This window comes from Ursus maritimus, unplaced genomic scaffold (assembly GCF_017311325.1).
Source record: "Ursus maritimus isolate PB19 unplaced genomic scaffold, ASM1731132v1 scaffold_14, whole genome shotgun sequence".
Classification (NCBI taxonomy): domain Eukaryota; kingdom Metazoa; phylum Chordata; class Mammalia; order Carnivora; family Ursidae; genus Ursus; species Ursus maritimus.
Genome location: NW_024423786.1, coordinates 7,881,891 through 7,907,782, shown reverse-complemented (window position 1 = coordinate 7,907,782; position 25,892 = coordinate 7,881,891). Strand labels below are relative to the sequence as shown.

At 50.8% G+C, this 25,892-nt stretch overlaps 1 protein-coding gene across 11 annotated transcripts in view; it reads right to left on the bottom strand.

Moving 5' to 3' along the window:
- Window positions 1-25,892, bottom strand: part of ATP2B2 (ATPase plasma membrane Ca2+ transporting 2) — a 116,612-nt gene that overhangs the window by 74,005 nt on the left and 16,715 nt on the right. For 10 of the 11 annotated variants that reach the window (XM_040628450.1, XM_040628452.1, XM_040628451.1 and 7 more), the window contains exon 2: window positions 4,236-4,433. In XM_040628450.1, the coding sequence (XP_040484384.1) occupies window positions 4,236-4,433 (198 nt within the window). Of the gene's footprint in view, window positions 1-4,235; window positions 4,434-22,202; window positions 22,227-25,892 lie in introns of all 11 variants that reach the window. The other variant, XM_040628460.1, reaches the window with a different exon arrangement.

The following is a 25,892-nucleotide window of genomic DNA, read 5'->3' as shown; positions in this document are numbered from 1 at the left end:
CATGGCTTTCACTGAACCAGTCACTCCTTGCAGGCTAGTAAACAACCACCTCACTGAACAAGGTCCTTGATGCCACTCTTTCCTTCTTTTGGAATTTCAGATTTTCCAATAATTTTACATTGTTTGGCTGGATCGGCCTTTAGTGCTAATGATCGTCATAGTCATGCTGATAACAGACGTCAGGCCAGCCTTGGGTTTGAATCCCAGCTGTGCCACTTCACTGCTGTGTGCCTGTGACCTAGCTACTTACCCAGTGTGCCTCAGTTTTCTCATCTGCAAAATGGGGGTGAGGACAGGCACTCCATCAGAGGTGGCCGAGAGGACAGAGGGACAGCTTTTATGTAAAGCACTCACCTCACTAAGCACACAGAATGAAAGCTGCTGTTTCTTGTTGCCCAGTGTACGGGGTGCATGAATGCATTCGAGCTCCGCAGCCAGGCTGGAAGGGAGCCTTGGGCATCCAGTTGGAGTTCAGCACCATGTGATGACTGGGGGAGGGGAACCAGGGTGCCCCACCCCCATTATAAATGACACCAATGGAAGCCCCAGAGACCGAGAAACTCAGGTGAACCTTGTTAAACAGAAACCCAGGCCATGGAAATGTGCTCTTTTGGGGTTCAGGGGAATGACTTGAGATGCAGAGTCCCAGTGCTTTGCTTTACAGGACTTTCATCACTCTCTGTCTTGCTACATGCTTTGTAAATGTGAAGACTGTTGCGTGCTTCATTGATGGGCCCCCCATTAGAGATTGCAGCACCTACTGGAGCATTTAGGACACTTAGAGATAGCCCAGGACCATGGTAAGCCTTTGGGTTCTGGAATTGTAAAGACCTGACTTCAAATCCAGGCTCTTCTGTGTGACCTTGGGTAAGTGACTTGGCCTCTCTGAGTCTCAGTTTGGACAGCTGTAACATGGGATGACTTTGGGAGCCCAGAGCCTAGTAAGAGCCTGTCATATATTGGATACATGATAAATGTGGGTCTTCTCTCAATTTTTATGAACTACTCTCCTTGGACTGGCTTCTGGAAGCCAAGGATCTGGTGGTTGAGCAGAGTTCACTCTGTTCCCTTGACTCCCAACCTTGGCTGTTGCCTTTGCCTATTCAATACTGAGGAGCCCTTTGGGTCCTTGAAGGCACTCTGCCAGCAAAAGCCCATTAGTTTTTACTTCCCTCTGAGAACTGTCTGATGGTCACACAGTGCCTTGGGATGGCCAGAAAGTGGGGTGTGGATTGCCGGCTGAGGTCTTGAGCTCCCAGGAGCTGCTGGACCCTGGGAACATTACTCCTCTGCCCCTGGTGCAGTTGGGGAGAAGAGATAAGGAAGGGGAAGGAAGGGGGCTCTGAGCAGGCCCTGCTGAGGCTTCCTCTGGGGGGCCCTTCAGACTGGGGTAAGGACAGGTTCTAGAGATTGTGGCTACAGAGTCTGGGGAGCCTGCAGCTGCTCTCTCTGGACTGGGGATTTGTAGGGTTTGGCTTTGGTCTATCGGACCTCAGGGAACCTGCTTGGCCTCTCTGGGCCTATCTCTACCTGTCCATCAGTAAAATGGGGAAGCTACTTTCTAGATGGTGACTGGGGCCTGGCATCAAAGAAGGGTTCTCAAAACTGGAAGAGACACAAACATTTTCTAAGCACCTACTAGACGCCTGTCACTCGGCTTGGCACTCTGACACTAGGGGAGCTATCATGGGTGGGGAGTTGGGAGCACTGAGTATGTTAATTCCAGCTCTGCCACGAACATGCTGTGTGACCTCTGACAAGTATCCTGAGGTCTCTGAGCCAAGAAAGCAAACAGGAAAGGGCTGTGGGTGCTGCAAGTTTCTACAGCCTGTAAGTCCATCACTAGCATCATTCTGGATATGACTGATGAAGCCTGAGTCTGACTTGGCAGGGGGGTGGTCCTGGCAACATGGAAGGTCCAGAACTCAGAGCTCAGGCTGGGGCCTGGGCACTGGGGAGTACATACAGCCTCAGAGTGCAGGAACTTCACTCTGTGGGGCTGGATTATGTGCAGCTGCCCTCATCTACCCAGATCCTGGCCTGAGCTAGCATCTCAGCTGGAGGCAGGGAGGGAAAGTGGAAGGCACCAGAAAACTGGGGTTTAAAATCCAGCCCTACTGCCTAATAAGCTGTATGACCTTGGGCAAGTCCTTCCCTGTTCTGAGCCTTGGTTTCTGCCTCTCTAGGATGGAAGAGGTTGCAGCCATCTGTTTGGAGGCCTGTCTGTGGGGAGGCTCCTCCTGGCACACACTAGGAGCTCGATCTGTGCTCCTACAGCACCCCCTCCACCATCTGCCCTCTGACTTCTAATCTCGCACTAAACTGGGTCACAGGAAGCTACTTATCCGGGTGGCATTGACTCAGTCCCATCCCTTCCTGAGGAAATGCAGCCGAGGAACAGGAGCATGGGCTCGGAAGCCAGAACGCCTGGGTCTGAGTCATGGTTCTGCTGCTTCCTAGAGTGTGACCTAGCAAGTCGTTTACTGTCTCAGGGCCTCGACTCCTACCCACAGGGTTGTTGGGAAGATCAAATGAATCTCTACTGTAAATGCTCCCAACTAGCAGTGGCTATAAAAATTGTAAGAAGAATTATTGTTATAATTATGCTTGTGTGTTGCACCCTTAGCTTAGTTCAAGGCTTTTTTCAAATAGCTATGTACAATCTTCTTCTATATTTTCTATGAAATTCCTGCAAAGACTGCTTCCCAATACGCAGCTCTTATAATGTCCTAAGTGAAAGTTCATCTCAGAATTCACTGTCAGGGGACAGGCTATCTTCCTAAAGAACCATTTTCCCTCCTTGTGGATAGCTTGAGCTATGTGCGTCATCCAAATTCCCTTTCTGCCCTGGCTGCCAGGAAGCTCGAAGTCAAATTTAAATATCAATCATAGTAGCAAATATAGTTGGTTTATTTGCTTCCATCCCTTTCCTGTCTGATTTTCTATTTGACTTCATCTTGTGAGACGTGTCCTTCTTGTGTCTTTAAACCCTCTCTGGAAAGAGGTCATGCAGGATAAAAAGCAACTTAGTAACATTACTTGTGAAATTGAGGTAGTTGGCCTAATAGACCTGTTTATCTCATTTCATAGGCAATTCAGGCTTGGAAGAAGGTGAGGAGACAGATGTTCAAGAAATTTCAGAGACCACCTCCTCATCTGGGGAAAGGGGCCCATGATGGTTATTTCTTATAAGCGATTCACTTTTTATTTGCTTGCTTGAAGTAATGAACATTGTAGGATTATCTCTTGATGCAGTGCATTCATTAGGAAAATGCTGAATCATAATTAAAAACAAGTGTTTATAATATCCTACTAATGAAAAATCAGATTATAGAAATCTAACAAAACAATATATCTCATGTGATCCCGTTTATCTCACAGGGTGTGTGTGTGTCTGTCTGTCTCTCTCTCTCTTTTTCTCTCTACCTCTCTATTGTGTGACATAGGTTTGAAAGACTTTGCCATCATAAAGGAAAGAGTCATTGAGTTGATAAAGCCACAGTCCTTAGCAGGTGCTTGGTTTATGGAATGAAAGTATGCGGGAAAGTTGAGGTTTTCTATTAGGGGTCCTAAGTTCTGACTTTGAGAAGAGTGGGTCTTCTCCAGAACCCTCTCTGGATGAATGGGACAGTGCTTCCTCGGTCCACAGAGCAGTGTCCCCATTCCGAATGCAGGGACACATTTTGGGAGTCCCTCTCAAGACTGGGAGTCCTCACACGGGAAAACATACTTAGCATGAGCCCCATAAGCGTGTGCATGATACTGAACCAACCCTGGGATGGGACCGTGAAAGAGGACGAGCAGCGTGGATGCTGAGTCCTTCCCATGCAATGTGCAGAGGATGTGATCCAAGGGCAGCCTGGGAGGAGGAAGCTTGGGGCAGCCACACCCATGGTGATAGCAGATCCAGCACCCACTCAGTGACCTTGACCAAGTTAACACACTTCTCTGTACCTTGTTTTCCTCATCTCTAAAATGGGCATAGTGGTGGCCCTTCCCTCATGGGGTTTTAGGATGATGACATCCCAGCCCAGAATTCGACGTCCTGTAAGTGTTCAAGAAATGCTCACTGTGGTTATTCCCACTGTTGGTGCAATCCTTGCGTCTCACACATGGGAAAACTGGGGGCCAGGGGCTGTGGGTGAGGCCCTGCACCCCGGGGCTTGGTTCCCTCACCCGGGTGCCCTGAGTCTTGGCCAGGCTGCTTGTGGCAGGGTGGGGAGCGGGGGTCTTACCTTCATTGCTCTCGCCAGGTGGGTGGTAAAAGGACAGCCCCAGGGAGATGATGGCTGCGATTTCCAGAATGATCAGCGTCACGTCTTGTAGTGCCTCCCACACCAGCTGCAGGAAGGTTTTTGGCTTCTTTGGAGGTATAAAGTTTTGCCCAAAAATCTGCTTTCTCTTTTCCAGATCTGGAGCGGTGCCCGGCAAACCTGTGGACAGAGTGCAGAAAGGTTGGCCTGGGAGGCCTGGGAGAGACGCTCAGTTTCCTGGGAACTGTCCTGAATGGGGCCGGCCCCATGGAGAAGCACAGAGAAGGGGGAGCACACAGCAGGAAACTTGCAGGCACCAGCCAGGAGCCCGGCGCCCAACACTCACTTCCGGCCCACAGTGGGCTGTTGTGAAATGCCAGAGACACCATGCGGTGGGGTGAATAGTAACCCCCCCAAATGATCTGTTCACATCCTAATCCCTGGAAACTGAATGTGACCTTCCTTAGGAAAATGCTCTTTGCTGACGTAATTAAGTTAAGGATCTTGGGATGAGATTGCCCTGGATTATCCAAGTGGGCCCTAAACTAATGACAAGCGTCTTTTTAAGAGACAGAAGGAACAGATCCAGACCCAGAGGGCACAGGCTGTGCGAAGACGGAGGCAGAGATGGCAGGAGGCAGCCACGAGCCAAGCAATGCCAGATCCACGAAGAAGCCCAAGGAAGCAAGGAAAGGAATGTCCTCTAGAGCCTTTGGAGGCAGCACGGCCCCGCTGACATCTGATTTCCAGACTTCTCGTCTCCAGAACTATGAGAGAATAAAGTGCTCTTGCTCAAAGCACCCAGTCTGTGGTCATTTGTTAGGCAGCCACAGGAAGCAAATACCCACCACCAGGCCCACCTTGCATCACATCCTTGCTCCTGCTCTGCGTTTCCTCCTGCCCTTCCCGTGGAGCACAGACTCGGAAACCTCTGCCTGGGTTCGAACCCCAGCCTGTGCCTCCAGCTCTCTGGGCCTCGGTGTCCTCCTCTGCGATGGGGATGGTGACTGCAGCTAGCCCCCGAGTGGTCATGAGCATCTCAGGAGATTATCCATGGGTTCGGTGTTAGTTGAGCACCTACGACGCACCCAGCACTGTTCAGACACTGGGATAGGGCAGGGAGAGAAATAGGCAGAGAGCCCTCCCAGAGGAGCTGGCCTCCCAGTGGACACATGCGACTCGCTCCAATGGTGCCTGGGGGGTGGCAGACGCTCAGTCGAGGCTAGCGGTCCTGGCCCATCTTACGGACCTGGGGGTGGAGTGCAGTCCTCATCATGCGGGGCCAAGACACAGCGGTCTGCTTCCAACCTATCATTTCTTCACTTCCAGATAATTCTCCCTGACTCACCCATCCGATCCTCACTCCCTGCTCAGCGATTTTGGAGGCTCCCCACCACGTCCAGAATAAAGTCCATGTTTCCCAGCCTGGCACTCCGGCCTCTTGATCTGAGCCTCAGTAGCCGCATTTCCATTACTTGGCCCGCCCCCGGCCAGACCAGGCCAGTCCTCTGCTGGCGTGGCTTGTGTGTTCCTCCTGCCACACATTTGGTCAGGTGTGGCCTTCCCCTGCTCTCCGCTTGGTTTGCCTGTCTGTAAGTCCTCTCCCACACTCATGGGCGCCAAGGTGTGAACGACCACTGAAAGATCAACCCGTCATGGTGGGATTCGGGGGTGTGACAGAGAGAGGCCAGCCTCACTGTCTACTTCGGAGGCCAGCCCTTCTCCTTGTTTCTTTCCTTCCTTTGATGTTACCCTGTGTTGCCCCAAGTCACTTGTGTCACCTTTACTTTTTCCACAACAGGTGTCCTGGCACACTTCCTGCCTTGCTCATGCTGTTCAGAGAGCCACGGAGAGGCATTCCTTCCATCTTCTAGGCTGCCTCTGCTGAAGAGCGCTCCCCTCCACCCCAAGCAGACAGCCGCTCCCTGCCTTCACCCCTAGGTGGCCTTTAGCAGCAGGGCTGACCTGGTCACTGGATCTGTGTCCCACCTGGGCCGTGGTGCCTTGGGGGCAGACTGCTCTGCTTCCTGTCCCTTGGGTCCTGGCACTGAGGCCACCAACCACCTTTGAATCTGTTTACCCACTGAATGCAGGTGACATGCCCAAGTGTTCTGAACCTGGCATGGGGTGTCATCATGAGGAAGGCAGCACAAATGGACCCCCCGCAGGTGGGCAGTATCAGTCCTGTCCCTGAAACCAACCTAACCCCAGCTCACCTGTGGCTTAATGAGGATAGCTGGAGGGTGGACATGGAGGGGTGGGGGTGGGGGAGGCACACCGCCATCACACTTCTAGCCTTAGTCTATTCCAGAGAAGGGGGAATCTGAAGGGATCCCCAGAACAGTACCACTAGCATGCTGGGGTCAGAGTCCTAGAACATTCTGCTGCTACTGTTATGAGAGTCTAGTGGTTTATTTTATTTTACTTTTGTTTATTTATTAGATAGAGAGCAAGAGAGGGCACGTGTATGAGCAGGGGGAGGGGCAGAGAAAGAAGCAGACACCCTGCTGAGCAGGGAGCCTGATGCTGGAGCTCGATCCCAGGATGCTGGGATCATGATCTGAGCTGAAGGCAGATGCATAACCAATTGAGTCACCCAGGCACCCCGAGGGTCAAGTGGTTTAATATCATATGGTTCTAGCTTTCTATCAGTCATTCGTTAGCTTATCCATCCATCCATCCATTCATTCATCCAACCTGTGTTTCTCAGGCCTCCACTGTGGGCCCAGCCTGGTGCCGGGTGCTGCATGCTGGGGAGAGTGATGTGAAGGGAACAGCCCAGAAGCTCATGGACGTAAGAGTTCAGTGGTCCTGGGGGTCCAACAGCCTATGCTCAGGGGTACAGGGAGGTAGGCATGTCCCCTAATTCTAGGCACTGAGCTTCCTCTGATGCTGACAGTGAGACCTCTGTTGGGAGCCTCCAAGAGCCAGCCTGGCTGAGACCCTGTGGGAAAGCCTACAGGTGGCTTGTTCCAGGGGAGACCCCACACCAGCGTAGCAGTACAGGTAAGCTCTGGAGATCCAATGTCCTGCCTGTACAGTAAGAATGAGGGATCCCAGAGCTAGGTTATGCCCATTTTATAGATGGGAAAACTGAGGCTGTCATGAGACCAAACTGCTGTGTTGGAGCATCTTCCGGGCCCTGAGAACTCAAGTCGGTTCTGTCCTAAGCACATGGCAATGTTGCTCATACCCTCCCATGCTGGGGTAGCCATCTTGACTATCCACGCAGAGAACAAGCAGGCATGATATAGTGTGATTCTAGGAACTGCAGTAAGGTTCTTTGTCTTTCTTCATTTGTCCAATTCTACCCATAGTCTACATTTGAAATTATTTCACTTGGGCTTCGTTCCTTTAAATAAAAGCTCCAATTCCTTTAGATTCCCTGGAAGAGGGAAGCCATCATCAGTTCTGGACACCATGGTGTCATGAGCTTTTGGGCTTTTTCCTGGGAGTAGGTTTAGATAAAGGGAAGAAAGGAGAACTAGGGAGAGTGGTGGGCCTCTGAAGAAAGGGTCTATGACCAGTCAACACTGACCTGTGATGGCAGTTTGCTGGGCTTTGACTAGTTGGTTCCTTTCTCCGAGCCTCAGTTTCCCCATCTTAATAATAGGGGAGTTCAATAGGATGGGCGGGCCCTGAGGATCCCAGGGGTTCTAAGGTCTGCAGGTCCTGAAGTGGTCCTGCTATGGTCTGTTCACATCTGGGGGCTCTTCATAGGTTTGGTATAAACAAGGGCTTTACTTAGAAGAAGCTCAGTGAGGCTGGAGCCAGCCCATCTCCTGGGCCCATCCTGATTGATTCAGAAAGAGGTGAGTCTTCTGAGGGTCTGTGATTCAAATGTTCTGAGTCTATAGGGTGACCAGTTGAAAATGTGGGTGTTCTCCAGTTCTGGGAGTTTGGCCACGGTTCAGGGGTTCTGTCACCCAGGGGTTCACAGGCCTGGCATTGAGACCCTGGGTCCTGGGACAGAGCACAGGGCAGGGGTTGCAAATCTGCATAGCCGTAGGACTGAGCAGCTTTTGTGAGTGAGTGAAGTAGGTGGGTGGGAGGCAACAGGGAGTAGTGGCAACTGGGGCAAAGTGAAGAATCTCAGCCCCTCTAAAGGGGGCAGCTATTTCTTAAGTTCTGTGGGAGAATGTGGACCCAGTGTGGAGATCTGTCAGTCTTCCAGGAGAAGCTGGACACCTGGAATTCGATGTCAAATCTCCCCATTAGAAATAGTCCGGGGCCAAATACAACATAGCTGTGAGCTAGATTCAGCCCTGGGGTTGCTGGTGTAGGACCCTTAGGCTTTGGGTTGGAGAACAGACAGGAGTGTGGAGGGGCCAGAGCAGAACAGCCTCTCTGTCTCTTCCTCCTATTTCCTGGGCTTCCCCCTCCCCAGCAGCCACACTCTGCCCTGCTTCCCACAGGTTCTGAGATCCCCTCTGTTTTTCAGAAATAACAGCTCACAGAATAAAAATATTTGCGTGTTCTGTAGGGCCAGTCTCACTTAGAAAGTGCTAGGCAGTTTCTCCATTAACAAATACCGCAGTGTATAAACCCAAGATGGGAACCTTGGGTGTTGAGGTTCACATGGGATGACTGAGGTGACAGATGGTGGCTGTGATGTCTTGTTCACCCTCTTCCTCTCAGGGGAAGGTGGGCTGAGCTGGAGCTGGGGCTACCAAGCCCCAAGAACTCAGGTGGGGTTTGAATGCAGATGTCACGGGTCCAAATCCTGGCTCTGAGTGCCTCAGTTTCCCCATCTGTAAATTGCAAGGAGCAGCAGGGCCTACTTCACGGGGCTGGGCGAGACTTCCGCAGGATGGCTCGTGTGAGGTGCCCAGTGCTGTGTGGGTGAGGACACTGCGTTATCATCCAGTATCAGATGGTGTGGGTGGTAATCATGACCTCCCAGAGGAGGAAGACTTTGGACAGGTGGGACTTCAGTAAGATGGGGAGGAGATGGTCAAGGTGAGCGCAGGAACAGCGGAAGGGCCATATGAGTGCAGATGAGCCACTTATTCTCTTTAGGCCTCAGTTTCCCCACATGTGACACGAAGGATTGGCCTGACTGAAGGCTGGTGGCTCTGATACCTTGTATCCAAAGATACTGGTTTTGAAGACCTACAGGCGGGACATCCCACTGTCCAATCCACCTATCACATCCCTCCAAGGAGTGGAATCGTGTAGTCTCCCCATCTGGCTGAAAATTAACATGCCTATTTTGGGGAGCAGAGACAACAGAAGGTGATGTGAGAGATGAATGGTGTTGGAGATTCAATTTAGATTACAGAGCATCTCACCATTTAGCATATTAAAAATTAACATTCTGTGTCAAATATCATTTGACAAATCCAGCAAGGCCTTGAAAATTCAGAAACACAGTGCTGAGGAATTGATATCAGAAGCTGTGTGGGGTTGTGGATTTCCAATGTGAATCTCTTTTTGCACAAGGGGCAGACAACAGAGCACTGAGTGAGGAGTCAGGTTTGTGGATGAACCGGGCCAGTTATTTCATCCCTAGGAGACTCTGTCTCCTCATCAGTAAAATGGGAGCAAAATAACCCCTAGACGGTGGTAAGCCATACACAGAGGAATGTGTGCAAAAGTTCTCTGTAAGTTGTACAGGCATAAAGGTTGTGCCTTCATGGTAAAAAATCTCCTGCATTTGTGCAAATTCTTCTATCAGAATCGGAATTTGTATATGCTATTAGTCACGTAACAGGAGAAAGCTAAGTGCCGAGCATGGGAGTCTTTGGTTGTACAGGAATTATTTGTTGTAATGGCAACTTGCTATCATTGGCTATTTGAAGACTCTTTGCCCCAAACTTCTTCTGTATCCAGTTGTCCTGGACACAACTGGATTTTTCCCCAGCCTCTGAGCCCTTGCCCCTGCAGTCCTCATTCCTCTGCTTGGAATGCCTTTCTCTTCTTAGTTCTCTCGGACCCAGCCCTGAGTGCCGCAAATAGCAGCCTCAGGCCATCAGAGAGGACTTGTTTGGTCAGTTACACACCTGCACAGTGTTAACAGAATGATAATTTGTTGCAAACATTAAAAACTCAGGTGATTCCACATAAAAATCCCAATGTGTGGCTCAGTGAGGATCTGTACATGGACGCCAGGGAGCTGGAACTTGTGACCGAGAGCTCTCTGACCCCAACACCAGCCTCATGTTGGCTCTGGGGACATGTTTCCTGTTAAGGAAAGCTCAGGGGGACAGTGAGCACCAGCTGAAGTTCTTTCAGGGGTAGAGGAAGCCTTGGCATTGTCTGGACGCAGAGTGCAGACCTGGGGACCAGGAAGAGAAAGCACAGAGAGGGGTCCTGGTTTCCTTAGAAGGCAGCACTTTCTCACAGGTGGGCTGAAGTAGATGGATGTCTAGGGAGGGAGGGAAGGGAGAGTGCATCAAGAGGCTGGCCAACCCGCCCTGGTGTCCTTTTCCCTAGATGCCAGGCCCCCAGGGACTCGGGATCCTCTTACCTAAAAGAGGCCTAAGTTCCCCCCACCCCTATTCAACCCCTCTCAAGATAGAGAAAGTAGACAGGATCCTATTAGATAGTGTGCATCCAATCATCCACTTGCTTATTTAGTCAATCAACAAGTACTTATGGAGCACCTACTCTAAGCCAAACGTTGCGCTACATGTTGGGGATACTGCCGTGAGGAAGACCACTGTGCCAGGAGGGTTTTCCTGGAGGAAGTGTAATTGGCTGAGCTCAGAAGAAGGAGTGGGGTTATCAGGTGAAAGGGTTTGGATGGGGGAAGAGGGGTTGACAAAGGCAGAAGAAACCCCAAAGGGCTTGGAAAAGGCTGATGTGGCTGGAGCATTCCCGGTGTGCCCCTCAAGAGAGGGGGCAGATGGTCTCCATGGAAAAGAACACATCTGTTTGGTGCCACACGGGGTCATCATCATGCAGGCCTTGGGGTGAGGGTGTGCGGGTTATCTAATGAAGACTTCAGACCATGGCACTCATCTTGTTGCCCTCTTCCCCTGGCCTGCCTGGTAGCTCAGCAGTGAATCTGCAGTTCGCCTCTTGGAGCTGCATGGAGGACTCAGGGGCATGTGTCATGCCTGTAAATCATCATCTTAGTCCTCCTTTCTTCCCTTTGTCTGCATTTCCTCACTTCAGTCACTTAAAATCTTTTTGTATGAGACAGACTTTTACAAGCTGCTTTGGAAGTAGGACACGAATAGTTCATCAGGATAAAAAAGGGGGCGTTGAGGTAGGTACAGGTGCAGGGACTGAGTGAGAGGTCAGAATGAAGGAGCAAGATGATGGAACGGGGCATATAATATGACTGACTTTTGGGCCTGGTAACTGGGAGCAGGGCTCTGCTCTTCCTGTGTGTGGGGCTTTGAAACAAGGCACCCTATGCCAACAGGGTAGGCTCTGTCAAGAGTAGGGGCCTCTGGGTGAGTGCTCCGAGCCATCCGGATGACCTCTGACCTCTTCTTCCCTGCTCTGAGACCCCCCCACAAAGCTGAGCATCCCTGTTCCCAGCAAAGGAGCATTAGAGAATGTTTTCAACCCCAGCTAGGAGCCATAATGGACCCTGCCCACTGCGTTTGGCTGATATTTGGGGGAGGGGAGCATTGTCTGGCTGAGTGAACCTGCCTGCCTGCTGTCTGAGCACATGATTTCAAGTAAAAAGTTACTTTCCATCTGCTGTTCGGTGCTGGTGCAAAAACAAACTGCTCCCCCAGATGATGGTGCTTGGCACTTACTGGCCCTCATAAATCATAGATGCAGTTGTTACCACTAACTACCACACTACCACTAACTACCACTAACTACCATGCTACCACTAACTACCACGCTACCACTAACTACCACGCTACCACTAATTACCATGCTACCACCAATTACCACACTACCACTACCACGCTACCACTAACTGCCACTAACTACCACACTACCACCAACTACCATGCTACCACCAACTACCACACTACCATCAACTACCACACTACCACTAACTACCACACTACTGCTAACTACCACGCTACCACTAACTACCACACTAACACCAACTACCACACTAGTACTACCTACCATGCTACCACAAACTACCATGCTACCACTAACTACCATGCTACCACTAACTACCACACTACCACTAACTACCACAAACTACCACACTACCACTACCACTGTTCCTCTGGGCCTGGAATGTGCTTCCTGGATGTTTCTGTCAGCATTGCTACTGTGTGAGATTGGACCTACCACTGCAGCCACGCCACACCCCTGCCTACGTCCCGAGACTTGGTTTGGACGCATCTTTACTTAGTCACCCTCTCTGGGGGGCCCTCATGTTGTTTCGCTTGAGGATCAAACAGAACCAAGACTCCGACAATGCTTTGTGAACTGTGAAGTTCTTCCTCTATTGCGATCACCCATTACACAGGTATGTACACTGAGGCAGAGTCCTTCTGCTGGGAAGGCAACTGAGTCAGGCCCCTTGCCACAGAGCCTAGGGGTCACACTCGCCCTGCTTCAGCCTGATCTAGTTAGGGGTGGGCTGTCTGTTCAGAACAAATGCCCCACAGGGACCTTATCTGAATAAGCCAACATAAGTCATTGGCTCACACCAGCCTGATCCTGTCAGCTCTGGGGTGCTAAGGAAATTTCAGATGAAACAAATTGCGAGTGCTTCCCTAGGAGGGCCAAAGATGGCTTCATGGCCCTTACGAAAAAAACAGAAAGGTTGCAAACTAGGGGATGCACCCAGAAAGCAGGTGTGTGACTTAGTCGCTGAGAGAGGCTGTCTGGGCAGGTGCGTGCGCACTCAAGGGTGCGGCTGTGTGTCCGTGCGTAGGTGAGTGGCCCGGGGCTTCACGTAAGAGGGGGAGTCCACATGCTCCCACCCTGTCAGAGGCCAGGGAGAGTGGGCCGCTTACAAAGGCATCCCTGCTGGGATGTTGGGGAATTCACAAGGTTCAAGACAGAATGGTGAAATGGTAGGAAAGATCTAACTTTGAGCCTTGCTTAAGACTAGTCCCAGCTCTGTGACCTTGGGCAGGTGACCTTCCCTCTCTGGGCCTTAGTTGCAAGTTCCTGGTATGCAACTTGGGACTGAGGACAGCACCCACCTCACCCAGTCACCGCGGGGAGGGAACCCACCGAATGTGCTTGGTTGCACGGGCACCTGGCTCGGGGTAAAGGCTTGATAAGCAGTACCTGCTACTGTCGCTGCAAGCCACTAGCTCCCAATCTGGCGGTACGTCGGCGTCACCAGGGAGCGTTAAAAACATATTGATGTCTGGGCCCCAAACCTAGCGATTCTGACTGAAACGGGCGGGGGCGTGGCCTGGGCCTTGGGAGAGCTGGGTAGAGGACTTAGTGGTCCCCAGACCAGCAGCTTTGGCATCACCTGGGAACACGTGAGAAATGCAAATTCTGAGGCCCACCCAGACCTACTGACTCAGCTACTCGGGAGCGGTCCCGGGCATGGGCGTGGTGACAGCCCTCCTCCGGGGACAGGCTAAAGAGGGGGAGAGGGAGGAGAGGGCGTAACAAGCTGGGGGCTTTAGGCACGCACCACGCTTGAGCCTCACCAACAGCCCTGGCACGTGGGGGTTTCCGTCGAGGCTCTGAGAGGGCAGTGGCTTGTCCATGTCACACAGCAGGTGGGGGACAGAGCCTGGACCCGCCTTGTCTATCTTTCCCTTTCTTCAGCAGGGGGTGCCAGCTCCCTCAGGGCTGGTCTCTCTCCCTGAAAGCTACACATGCATGTCAGGCTCACAACCTGCCTTGAGGCGGCAGAGGCAGGAATTCGCGCTGTGGCTTGAGAGGCTGAGACCCAGACTTGAAGCCGAGGGGTTCATGGAGGCCATAGTCAGACCCTCTGTTCCCTGCTGGTGGCTGAAGGAGCTTGGAGAGAAACTAGAAACAAGGTGAGGAGAGAAAGGAGACCAGAATAAGAGATGAGACCAGGAGCTCATGCTCAAGGTCGCCCTGCCCTGCTATACAACCTTCCATGGCTCCCCATTCAAGACTGTGACCAACTCCTGTGCTCATGGCGGCCTCTCTGAGCTTGTCCCAAAGGACTCCTCCCGCCGCACTCTCAGTCCTGCTGTGTTTACCCCACGCTGTTGCCAAGCTCCGAGACACGTCTGGCATTTGCTGGTGTTTGTCTGTGTCTTGGCTCATCTGGCTCCTAGCCCAGGGGGCCCACCCCTCCCCTCTGTTGAGCTATTCAGTCTTCTGAGACCCAGATGAAAGTTTACTACTACCTCTTGAAAGCCTTCCTTGATTTACCCAACAAGAGCAATCTATCCTTCTTGTCCTTCCCTGAAAGCGTTTGTCACCCAGTCATTCACTAAACACTTACTGGACATCCCTCCTGCGCCAGGTTTTGGACCTGAGGTCCAAGGCCGACTGAGACCCATCCTTTGCTACCACTGTCTTCTAGATTCTGATTCCAGCACCCCCTAGAGGAGGCTGTTGGTGCCTGGCATAGTAGACCTTTCGGAAACTTCCCTCCCTCTCCTGCCTCTCTGGGGCCCTGGCGTGGGGATGTGGGTGCTGAGGCTGTCCAGGGAACCCTGAACACATGAGCAGCCACATGCCATCTGTAAGAGCCTCTTGACAAGCCCGGGCTCACCAACCCCTCTGCAGAACCACAGCCCGTACCGCGGGCAGCCCATGGTCTGCATCTGTTTCTGTCTGGGCAGGCGCTGTGAGCTTCGAATGGATCTGATGGCTAGTTTCCAGTGTGTGTGGCGGGCATGTGCATGATGCCTGGGTTCCTGACGGACAGGTGCAGGGTGAGGGGCGTCTCTCTGATATGTCATGGCCCCAGGTGGGGTCTTCTCCAGACACAGGGTCTCTAATGATTGTGGGTGGTGATGTGCAGGCAGTGTTTACCAGTCCATGGGCTCACACACAGGCCAGACATGCGGCCACAACTGTGGAGGCAGCATTTGACAGCAGCTGTGAACACGCACAGCCACAGCACTGGCCACTTTCTCCAGAACACACGATGCAATGTCCACTCATTTGTGTGCACACACGTGGACGCGACACGGAAGGGCACCCCAGACACTGTCCCTCTAACCAGCTTGACACGCATGTGGACACAAACTTCACTGATTTAAATTCACCAGCTGTCTTTTCCCTGTCAGGCCATGTTTCCACCCCTCTTCTCCACTATAGGAATTATTACACCTGTAACACCTCTCAGCTACGGCTCCAGAATATCTATCTGGGCAGGGCAGTGGGGATGGGGGGGGTATGGGAATGGGTGGTGGGGATCTGGTTGGGAGGTGGGTGGCCAGGGGCTCACATTGAAGCTATGAACCTTGAGTAGGGTTGCCAGTAAAATACAGGACCCCCAGTTAAATGTGAATTTCAGATAAACAGCAAATATTTTTTTTTAGGATAAGTTCTATCTCGTATAATTTTTGGGACACGCTATTAATAAAAGCATTAATTATTTTTTGTTCATCTGAAATTCAAATGTAACTGGACGTCCTGTAGTTTTCTTTGTTAAATCTGGCAACCCTATCCCTAAGGTTCCCCCAGTCCCCTCCCCTGGCTTCTCCTGCTGTTGCAGCAGGACAAGTCTGTGGCCAGCCAGTCTCGCCCTCCCATTTGAGGATGAAGGAAACTAAGGCCCAGAGACAGGGAAGTGCCCTGGCCCAGATACAGGGTGATTCAGCTGCAGCACTGCACAGGACTCCTGAGTCCCAGCGCAGGCCTTTTTCACCAAGGGAGGGGATGCTTATTTTACTCAAAGGAATGTTGAGCTTCAAAGAACCGAGCTTTATTGCACACCCCAAAATGGTGGCCATTTCATATTCTCTCTCTGTGTCAATCTCATTTAAGAGATTGGTCACCCTAAGGTTACCTTTGAGAAGCTTTTAGCTCATCCCCTTGGAAAAATGGAGGCCAGAAAAGCCATTTTTCTCTTTTTCTTTGACAGGGTCTTGACAGTTGAACATAGACATAGGAGAGCTCATCATGAGAGGAGCTTCTCTATCCCTCCAGGAGGGGGCGCTCTGCACAGCGGCTGCCTGCAGCCTCCTGGGTCAGGAGGATGAAGGTGCAGAGGGCCAGTCGTGACCACTTATTGAGACCTGGGACAAATGGCACCCTCTCTCTGAGCCTCAGTTTCCTCGCCCGCAAACTGGTGCAGAGGGATAACCTAGCTCTGTCCGTTGGGGTGAGGTTAAAAGGAGAAGCCATGTGGGAAATGCCAGGCACACAGCCGATGCGGAGAATTAGGCCAGAATATCCCTTTCTTCCCTTTGAACTCAAATGCCACCCCCACGTGACATTGCCAGAGTGGCAGAGTATTCATGCCTTCTTATTGTTCAGTGATCTCGAGTGACCCCTTCAGTGATAGAGGGGCTCCCTGCACCCCATTCTCCCCACTACACTGGGACTGCAGACTGAGCCCATGTATGTGTTCTTATGTGATCATTACTTTATACATGTGCCTTGCATTTAATTCTCCTGGCTATTCTATGGGTTCTATCCATTTTATCGTTGGACAAACTGAGGCTCAGAGAGGTAAAGTACCTTGTCCAGGGTCACAGAGCTAAAGCTGGGATTTGAATCCTGATCTTTGAGGCTCCGCAGTGGTACCCTTTCCCTACTGTGCCAGGCTGCCTGCTTCAGGACGTGGCACGGAAATCGAAGCCAACAACTCTACCATTCTCCTGTTGCTCTCGAGACAGCCTTTTGCTATAAACAGAGACTTGGCAATGGGCAAGGGATAGCTTCCAGGGATGCCAAGCACCTGAAGGAAAATGGGAAAACTTAGTCACCAGGCTGGGTGTTGCTAAATATTTGTGTTGTCACTGCGGTCTGGATTCCTCCATTAACATAAATAAAAGTCTCATATTTTGAAAGGAAAAAAAAATCCATGAGCCCTTCAAAAGCTACAACATGTATAGAAAAATGCATTTCTGTCTTTGGAAAGCAAATGGGCTCAACTGCAGTACAACCAGTCCATAAAATACTATGCAACAGTTTAAAAAAATGAGATGCAGTCATAGGTACTAACATGGAAGGCTGAGACAAACTGTCAAGTGAAAAAAACAAGTTGCAGAGCAACGTGTATAGTCTGATTCCATATACGTAAAACAGAAAACTCAACAAAACAATAGCTCATTTTTCTGTGGGTACATATATAGGTGAATGTGTAGCTGAAGGTCTGCAAGGATCTGCTCCAAACTCATGAAGGTGGAACCTCTGTGGAGGGAAAAAGGTACTATGGTTGGTTCCAGTGGTCAAGGGGCCCCTCTTTTTGAATGAAATATATTAATTTTAAGCAGGAGAGTGTGCTCATATTTATTTGAATAATTCAAAGTTTAATTTAAAGGGGAAATCAGGGGCGCCTGGCTGGCACAGTAGGTTAAATGTCTGACTCTTGGTTTCAGCTCAGGTTGTGATCTTAGGGTCATTGAGATCGAGCCCCATGTCGAGTCTGCTTAAGATTCTCTTCTCCCTCTGCCCCTCCCAACTCTCTCTCTCTCAAATAAATAAATCTTAAAAAAATAAAAGGGAAATCAATACATACTATAAGAAAATACAGGTTTGTTTCCATATAACTTTTGGTTGGAGTGGGCTTGTGGACAAATATGCTGGGATTAAAAGCTTGGCTTCACTATTTACTGAGAGATCACACACCTGTGTGTCTTTGAGGGTCGGTTCACCTCCTCTGTTGCATGGGCTGCGGTGTCTAGCCCAGAGCCTGGCTGTGCATATTAAAATGAGGTAGCAAGACTGACGTGCCAGACACATAGTAGGTGCGATATGTAGATGCCCGTCATCTCTTTCCCTCTGGGTCCTGTCTTCATCTCCCATCAGGGTCCTCTCCCACCCCTGACCCTATTACACTACCCAGTAGACCTCCTACGCCCAAAGTAAACATTGTTGCAGATCTGCCCACTCCCCTCTGTGAACCGCACTTTGGTCTAGGCCACCATCACTGCTCTCCTGGATGGCTTTGGTAGTCGCCTCACTGGTCTCCCTGCTCCCGCTCTCAATATTCTTCACCCAGCAGCCAGAGGGATGTTTCAAAAGTATAAACATATAGTGTTAATATCAGGCCCTTGCTCAAAATGCTCCAGTGGCTTCCACTGCACACGGGGAAGATCCATGCTCCTTGCCAAGATCTGAAAGGTCCTGTACAGTATGGCCTCTGCTCTCTTCTGAAGACTCATTGTTTCCTCCGACCACTAGGCTCCAGTGACACTAGCCTCTTTTCTGTGGTTTCAACACAAGTGCTTTACTGCCACAGGGCCTTTGCACATGCTGTTCCCTCTGTCTGGAATGCTCTTTCCCCCTCTGCACCTACCTCGGCACTTCTTTTGGTTGAAACTATCCCTCTCCTTGGCCCTAGGTGGGACCCCATTTTGAAAGTTCTCATAGGTCTCTGAAAATCCCTTTCATTTTTATCATGATTTTAATAATTAATAATGTAATTTGTTTTTCTTAATGTGTGAGTCCCTGATGACTCTAAGCTCCATGTGGGCAGTGAGTGCATCTGTCCTGGTCTGATACACAGTAGACCACAGGGCCACTCCTAGATACTTGTGTGGGGAGAAAGGAGGTGAGGATGGGGCAGTGTATAACTTCAAAGCAATGCCTGCTCTGAGACACTTTCTGGCTGAGGATTGAGGGGCAGGGGACACACTTGGGGTCTCCTCAAGTCACCCCCACTATGTCCAAGGCCACACTATCATCACCTCAGTGGACTCCTCCGTCCTTGTTGCTGATGGGAGGGATGGAGAAGTCCCCAGCCAGCCCCCACAGAGGGACTTGCTGGGGAAACACTCATGTCCAGCGTCACCCTGGGGCGTCCCTCGCACTTGCCACTCAGGGGCCTGAAGTGGCAGCTGGGGAAACCATTGGTGAGATCTCATGTCAGACACAGCCAGGCAGGTGGAGGCCTTCAGCTCTGTGACAGCAGCTTCTCTGTTGTTAAAAAAGGCAGCTTCTTTGAGGACTAAGAGGCATCCCCTAGAAATAGATTCTCCCTCAGGATGAAAGAATCCTGGGGGCAGGGGATGGGGGAAAGGTGAAGAGAAAAATGGTGGCGTGACAGCTACAAAGCCCATCGGAAAACCCACGAAGACCTCAGAAAGCTGAGGGTAACTCCCCGTGAAAGCTGTAAACAGCCCCTAGCAGATCTCATGTTGGCACTCCTCTCTTCCCTGTTGTCCCCCTCCCTCTCTCACTCCTGGGATCACTCCCAAATATACCCCGTGCACCCCATCCTTGACTCACACTCTGCTTTAGGGAGAACCCCAAAGAGGACAGGTCAGTGAGACCTGTATGGAGAGTGTGTGAGATGCCCCGGGGTCTGCTCCCCAAGCTGACCTTCCTCCGGTCACTGGCCGGGACCTGGCTGGGCCCCCGCTTCCGTTCCACTGAGGGGCTTGGGTTGGCTCTGGAAGGGCCCTTGTTGCTTGCCAATTCCCAGATCCTCCTGCACGCTCCTCTTATAACCGTATCACTGACTCATGAAGCTGTTCATCTTTTATGAGGGGCCTTCTAAGGCTGCTGGGTCAGCACTGGGGCCCCTCTGCTCGTGGAGGCTGCTACCCAGGGATAAACAAGCGCTGCATGTGGGGCACACACGGAGGGTCCCGTGGGGTGCAGGGTGCCCTGTCGATGATGTCACTCTGGTGGCAAACTTCTTATCCCCTGGCCCTGCCTCCAGTGTGCCGTTCTCTCTCTGCCTGGCTGCCCCGCTGGCTCTCATCCTTCCCGAAAAAGGTGCTGGGAGCCACCGCTGACCAGCCCCACTTTGACCCGATGGCGCCTTGCTACTGCCTCCTATCTCTACACAGCTTATTACGTGGTATTTTAACTGACTGTTCTGGTTACTTAATTTTGAGCTCCTGAAAGGCAAGGCCTGTGTCATTTCATTTCGTGTCCTTGGTTAGGGCTGGACACAGTACACACTATGTGCTTGCCGACGGAGGGAGGATTGTCGGCCGTGCTCGATTGCAACATACGTACGAAACGCTCTGGTCAACCACTCATCCTCACATCACAACACTCGGTGTTCTCCCTGTGCCAGGCTCTATGCTAACTGCTCCGCCACATATAAGCCCATTTAATCCTCCAAGTGACTCCTTGGGGGGGAGCTACTGTTATCCCATTTTACACACAGCTAGGAAGTGGCAGAGCCGGACTGGAACCCAGGGAAGCTGGCCTGAGTTCTCTTCTGAACTACTACAGTGTTTGGGTTCATTCATTCGATCATTCATTCATTCGGCAAATTGCAGCAGTGAGAACCCCTATGCTAGCACTCCCCCAAGCAGTGGTCAAACACTGCCGAGCAGAAATGGCAGTTCCCACCCTCCCTGGGTCTTCTACACCCGGCTGGAGGTCTAACTGCATGCTGCCGTTACCTTAGCTGTCTCAAAATCTCCTGGAGGCACGTGGGACATGCAGTTAATTTTGATCCTCTGGGCTTCGCACTGTGTGGTTACAGCATCCAGTGATTAACCGTGATTCCAGCTGTACCACTTTTAAGCTGTGTGGCCTGAGGCGAGTCCCTCACCTTCTCTGGGCCTCGTGGGTAATAAAATGGGAGCTCCTGCAGACCCTGGAAGCTGATGAGAGGATTATGTGAGGGAATGCGTGGCACAGAGTGCTTGTCATGGAATGGACGTTTGGTAAGTATTACCTAAAGTCACCAGCTGGATGACTTCAACTACGTAAGGTCAGTAAGCCTCGTCTGCCCTCTCCGGAGGGGGAACCTGAGCTATTGGTGGCACAGCCAGGACGAGAACCCCAGTCCTAAGACGCCGAGCCCCGTGCCCTTGCTGCTGCTCACTGCTCCTCGCTGCTGGTGTGTGCGTGTCTCTTTTGGGAACAGTAAGCATTTGCAGCCTGTGTCTGTCATTCATGCTGATGCTTAACACTGTTGGATGTTCTCTTGCTACTTCGATGCTCCATTTGTCTCTCCAATAATTTGACAAAGGCCACCCCCACTGCTGCCCACGACAGGAAAGTCTCTTTCGTTTCATACGCTAGATCCTTCCTGTCTGGCAGGGAGCCGGCTACTCCCCTCCCTTGCTAGAACCCGGTCACATCCTCCCTTTGAGCGCTCTTTAGAAGGCTGTTGTGTTGGGAGAGAGAGTGCTTCCTTCAGTAAGCTGTTTCTGAAGTTTTGCTGACTCCCAGCATGGGACAAGATGCATGTATTTGGCTTCAGGGATCCAGTTCCTGGGATGCCTGAGGACCCACGGGTCTCTGGTCAACCCCTCGGTGGCATTTCTGTTGGGAGGCAAGTCCACCCCTCTCTGGGAGAGAAGAGACAGTTGCTCCGCTGACCAGCCATGTCCCTGCTCTTGCCGGGTTGAAGGCATGGACGCTGGAAGGCCAGCTGTGATGCTTTCTTGATAATTGGAAGGAGATGGAGAACATTCTCTCTCTTTCTCTAATTGTTAAGCCGACAGTGTAGAGGAAGAAAGGTTGTCGAGCCTGGCCACTGCTGAAACCATAGACAGCTCTGAGGTGGCTGTTGCCCTAGTTTGCCAGACTGTGAACTCCATGGGGAGTTCACATGACTGTCCTGTTACCTGGAACAGAGTTCAGCACATAATAGGTGCTCAGTAAACCGGTGTGGGCAGAATGGACGGCTGGTAGGCCGCAGATCTCACAGCAGAAGAAAAGCACCTTAAAGTCTTTACCAAACAATAAAACTGAAATCAGTTCAGAATAGTTAGGTTTATCTGGAAAGTTACGGAATGTGCTCTAAGAATATTATTATTCATAAGAATGAATGCCTTGTCACTAATTGGAATAAATGAATAATTACAGCTGGGTGCTTGCACTTAAAAAGAGTTCTTTAAAAAAAAAACTCTTGAAGAGTTTAAGTGTTTAAACTCCGTAAACCTTTAAAGTCTTTCTTTGAAAAAGAGTTTCAGGCATACCGAGGGAAAAGTCATGGTTCTGACCTTGACCTCAAGTGGTTTACACCCTGACCTTAACTTCCCAGGCTTACTTCTCCCATCACTGTTCCTTCATTGCCCCCTTCCCTCTTTTATTCTGACTGTCAGAGAGTGGCCCATTCTGAAGGCCCCCCTCACATGGCTGCTGGTCCTCCAACAGGGGCAACGAATAGGCTTCATCTTGCAAGTCAACCATGATTGATTAGTAGAGTCTACCTCTAGTTGAGGGTGAGGAGTCTGAGCACTGGGATTGACGAGTGATGTCTGCCACAGATGTGGGTTCAGGAAGTAGAGGACTGTGGTATTTGCTATGTCTCTCTTGTCTTCTCTCTTTCAATCCCTGGGCCAGAATTTCATGGGGCTCACAAGGTAGCCCCACTTGGTTGTTTTGTCCATGTTTCCAACTCAGCAAGTCTAAGACCAATTTCATTGTTTCCTTCAAATCTATTTCTCTTTCCAGTCATACTGACCAGCCTCCTTGGTATTTCTAGATTTGGCCTTTCTTCTTCACTCTTGAGATCATCATCTGAATTTGGGCTGCCAGCACCTCTCACTTGGCTACTCCTGCAATGCTGCCTTAGTGAGTTTCTGTCCTCCCAGACCCATGGCCACTGACCCACAACATATGCTACTCTGATCTCCCATAAGTGCCCACTCTCCACGCTGGAACTTGCAATGGCTCTCAATGCTCAACAAATAAGTATCTAACATCTCCTGTTTGAGAGTTAAGACCAATCTCATTCATTCATTCATTCATTCATTCATTCATTCATTCCTCATTTCTTTCTTTTTTGTTCATATATTTGTTAAATAAACATTTTGTGATTGCTGTCATGGAAAATGTCAGATATGTATTTTCTCCTAAAGACACAAAGATAAATTACATACAACCTCTGCTTTGAGGAGCTCATAGTCGGGTGGAGACAGACACCTAAAAAATTAATTCCAATCCAGTGTAATAAAATGACACTTGAAATGCCTCTCTTTCCACCTTTGGTTCCTTTCCAGGCTGGGTCTTTCACCTTTCCTTTGGGATCTGCCTCAATGCCATCCTTCCCAGCATGTTTTTCTTCTCTTCTCTCATGGCACCTGCAACACTCTGGTAAATAGTCTAATGGCCTGTTTGGGTCCATCAGCTTCTACTCCCTTTCCACCAACTGGAGGTCTTTTTGTCATTTCTGTATAAGACAAATTGTCCAGCACACAGTAGGACCCCACTGAGAGTTGAATGGATTCATTCCAGTTTTTGAGTAAACCTCCCATGTGTTCTATTTGTCCTCTTCAACCCCAATCTGATCTCTCAGATGGGCCGTCCATCCATTTGCTTTGATGCTGGGCTTGGGGCCAGACTGCATGGCCTAGCTGCTTACAGGCTGGGCATGCTAACCCCCAGGTGCCTCAGTTTTCCTATCTTTAAAATGAGGATTATAATAGAACCTTCCTCATGTAGGTTAATGTGCTTGGAACAGGGTTTAATTTAGCAGCTAGTAAAAGTGTGGGCCACTACTATGGTCACAAAGGACTTTTCCTAAATTTTGGAAAAAGGACTTTCTTTTTATTTTTCCTTTTGGGCTGAACCCATTCAGTGTTTGCTTGGAATTATCACTGTCTTCTGCTTGTGTCTATCTTGTATTTTGTCCCTCTCATAGTGAGTCCCTGGCATTCTGCCTGGGAGGGTGTGGGCCTTGGAGGATTGTGGAAAGGGAAGGGGGTTGGACCAGTCACTCTGTCCAAAAGAAGTCCCCACTTCTCACAAGTCACACCTGATTGCCTAGCAACTAGGAACATACATCTTTGTAGCAGCTTATAATTTTATGGGGAAACAAAATGTTCCCAATGAACCCTCAAGTCACATTCCATTGAGTTCTATTTGGCCTGAGCCACATAACCAAAATGAACAGAACAAAGCACCAAGGGAGGTGGGGGGCAGGGCACTGTGCTAGGAGACTGGGGCTTGGGTTCCCCCAGGAGGGTAGGACGGATGCAGTGGCCCTCATCCAGGTATGGGTTCAAAACGTGGCCTTGCCACCTCCTCACCGGGTGAGCCACTTCTCTTCTCCTCACTTGCCAGAGCCAAGATTTAGCACCTGCCTTGCAGGCCTTGGTGAGAATGACTTGAGATGAGGCCTCCTGCCACTCCCTGTGCTCAGCCCCCAGCAGCTGCCTGCCTTAGAAGCACCCATGTGCACCTCCACAGGCAGCCCCTGCTCACTCCCCTAGCTTCACCTCTCAGGTCCCACTTCCCAGCCTCTGCTCAGGCCACTTCCCACTCCCTGCCTCCCACATGCAGCCTCCTCTCATTTTCCAGGTCTTCTCTGCCTCCCAATCCCAGGGTCTCAGAGGAAAAAATATCTACGATCCAAGGGCATCTGGAACACACTGAAAGAGCAGGGCTTTGGGCCAGGCAGGCCTGAGTCTGATGTCACCCCTGCAACTTGTTGGTGAGTGACCTTGGGTGCACCGTGCCTCAGTTTCCTCATCTGTAAAACGGTGGTCATACTGAAAGGAGGATGTGGTATTTAAAGGGCAAGTCCTCCAGGCCACACCCCCATGCTCAGAAGTAAACCCCAAGGCTGGGACCCATCCCAGCTTCGGGTGGGGGCTCCATTAGACTCCCATCTTGTGGCTGCACTTTTCTTGTTACTGTGCTGAGGCCTGAAGTATGGCTGGCTCCCTGAGATGGTAATTGTTAGGATGATTTAGGAAAGCCTTTGGGGGTGACAGAAAAGCTGGCAGTTCCAGATCAAACAGTCAGCGGTCTCATGGGTCCATCAGCAGAACATCAGAGGGACAGTTTTGCAGCCTGGCCTCGCGTTAACTGCAGCAGTCAAAAAACTGATCGTTCCAAACCCTGGTGCTCACTTGCTCAACACTTTCTCCTTGTCTGGGTAATTAGATCTCCCAGGACTTCAAGAGGATGCCGGCGGCTTCGTGCCAGCTCATGCGTCCTTGAGGCTGGCAAGGGGGCGGCAGGAGGAGCATCTCTGCTAGTCAGATGGCAGCCCCTCCCCGGCTGGTACCTTCCCCCAGACCCGACCTCTGGGTGGGGATGAAAGGCACATACCTCTCCACGTCAGAGACAGCAGGAATGCCGGGAAGTCGGGTAAGGGCATGTACAGGGAGCTGGTGGATTGCTGGGCTTTGACCAGGGTTAGTCTCTCATATTTCCGTGGTCTCCATGCTGAGCTGGGTGGTGGGTTCTGGTTGGGGGGAGGTAGACTGAGGAGCCTTCAGGCCGCACACATGCACACATGCATGTAATCATCACTCCTGTTTTCACTTACTTAGCATCCCACTAGGTGTTTGGGGTTTCAGAGGCAAATGAAACTGCCCCTGCCCTCAGGAAGCATAAAATCCAAAAGTCTAGGATGGTGCCTGCCTACCCACCAAATACTCTATGGAAGAAAATGCTCTCTCCTTTTAGGAGTAAAGCCAAAGCGTGGTAATTTACAAAGGTACCCTCAGTGTTCTACAGTTTGCCTCTGCAGGGATTCCCCCCCGCCCACAATGGGGCTTGCCCAGGATTTTCCCCACATGCTTATGCCTCTGGGGCTGGGCCAGTTTTATAACCCCTTTACCTTACTGAGCACTCAGTGGCCTCTTGGGACTTGGTTCTCTCCCAGCTGATGGCTCCAGGCTCTAACAGATTAGGGGAGTTGTTTTCTTTTCCTTTCTTTCTTTTTCTTTCTTTCTTTCTTTCTTTCTTTCTTTCTTTCTTTCTTTCTTTCTT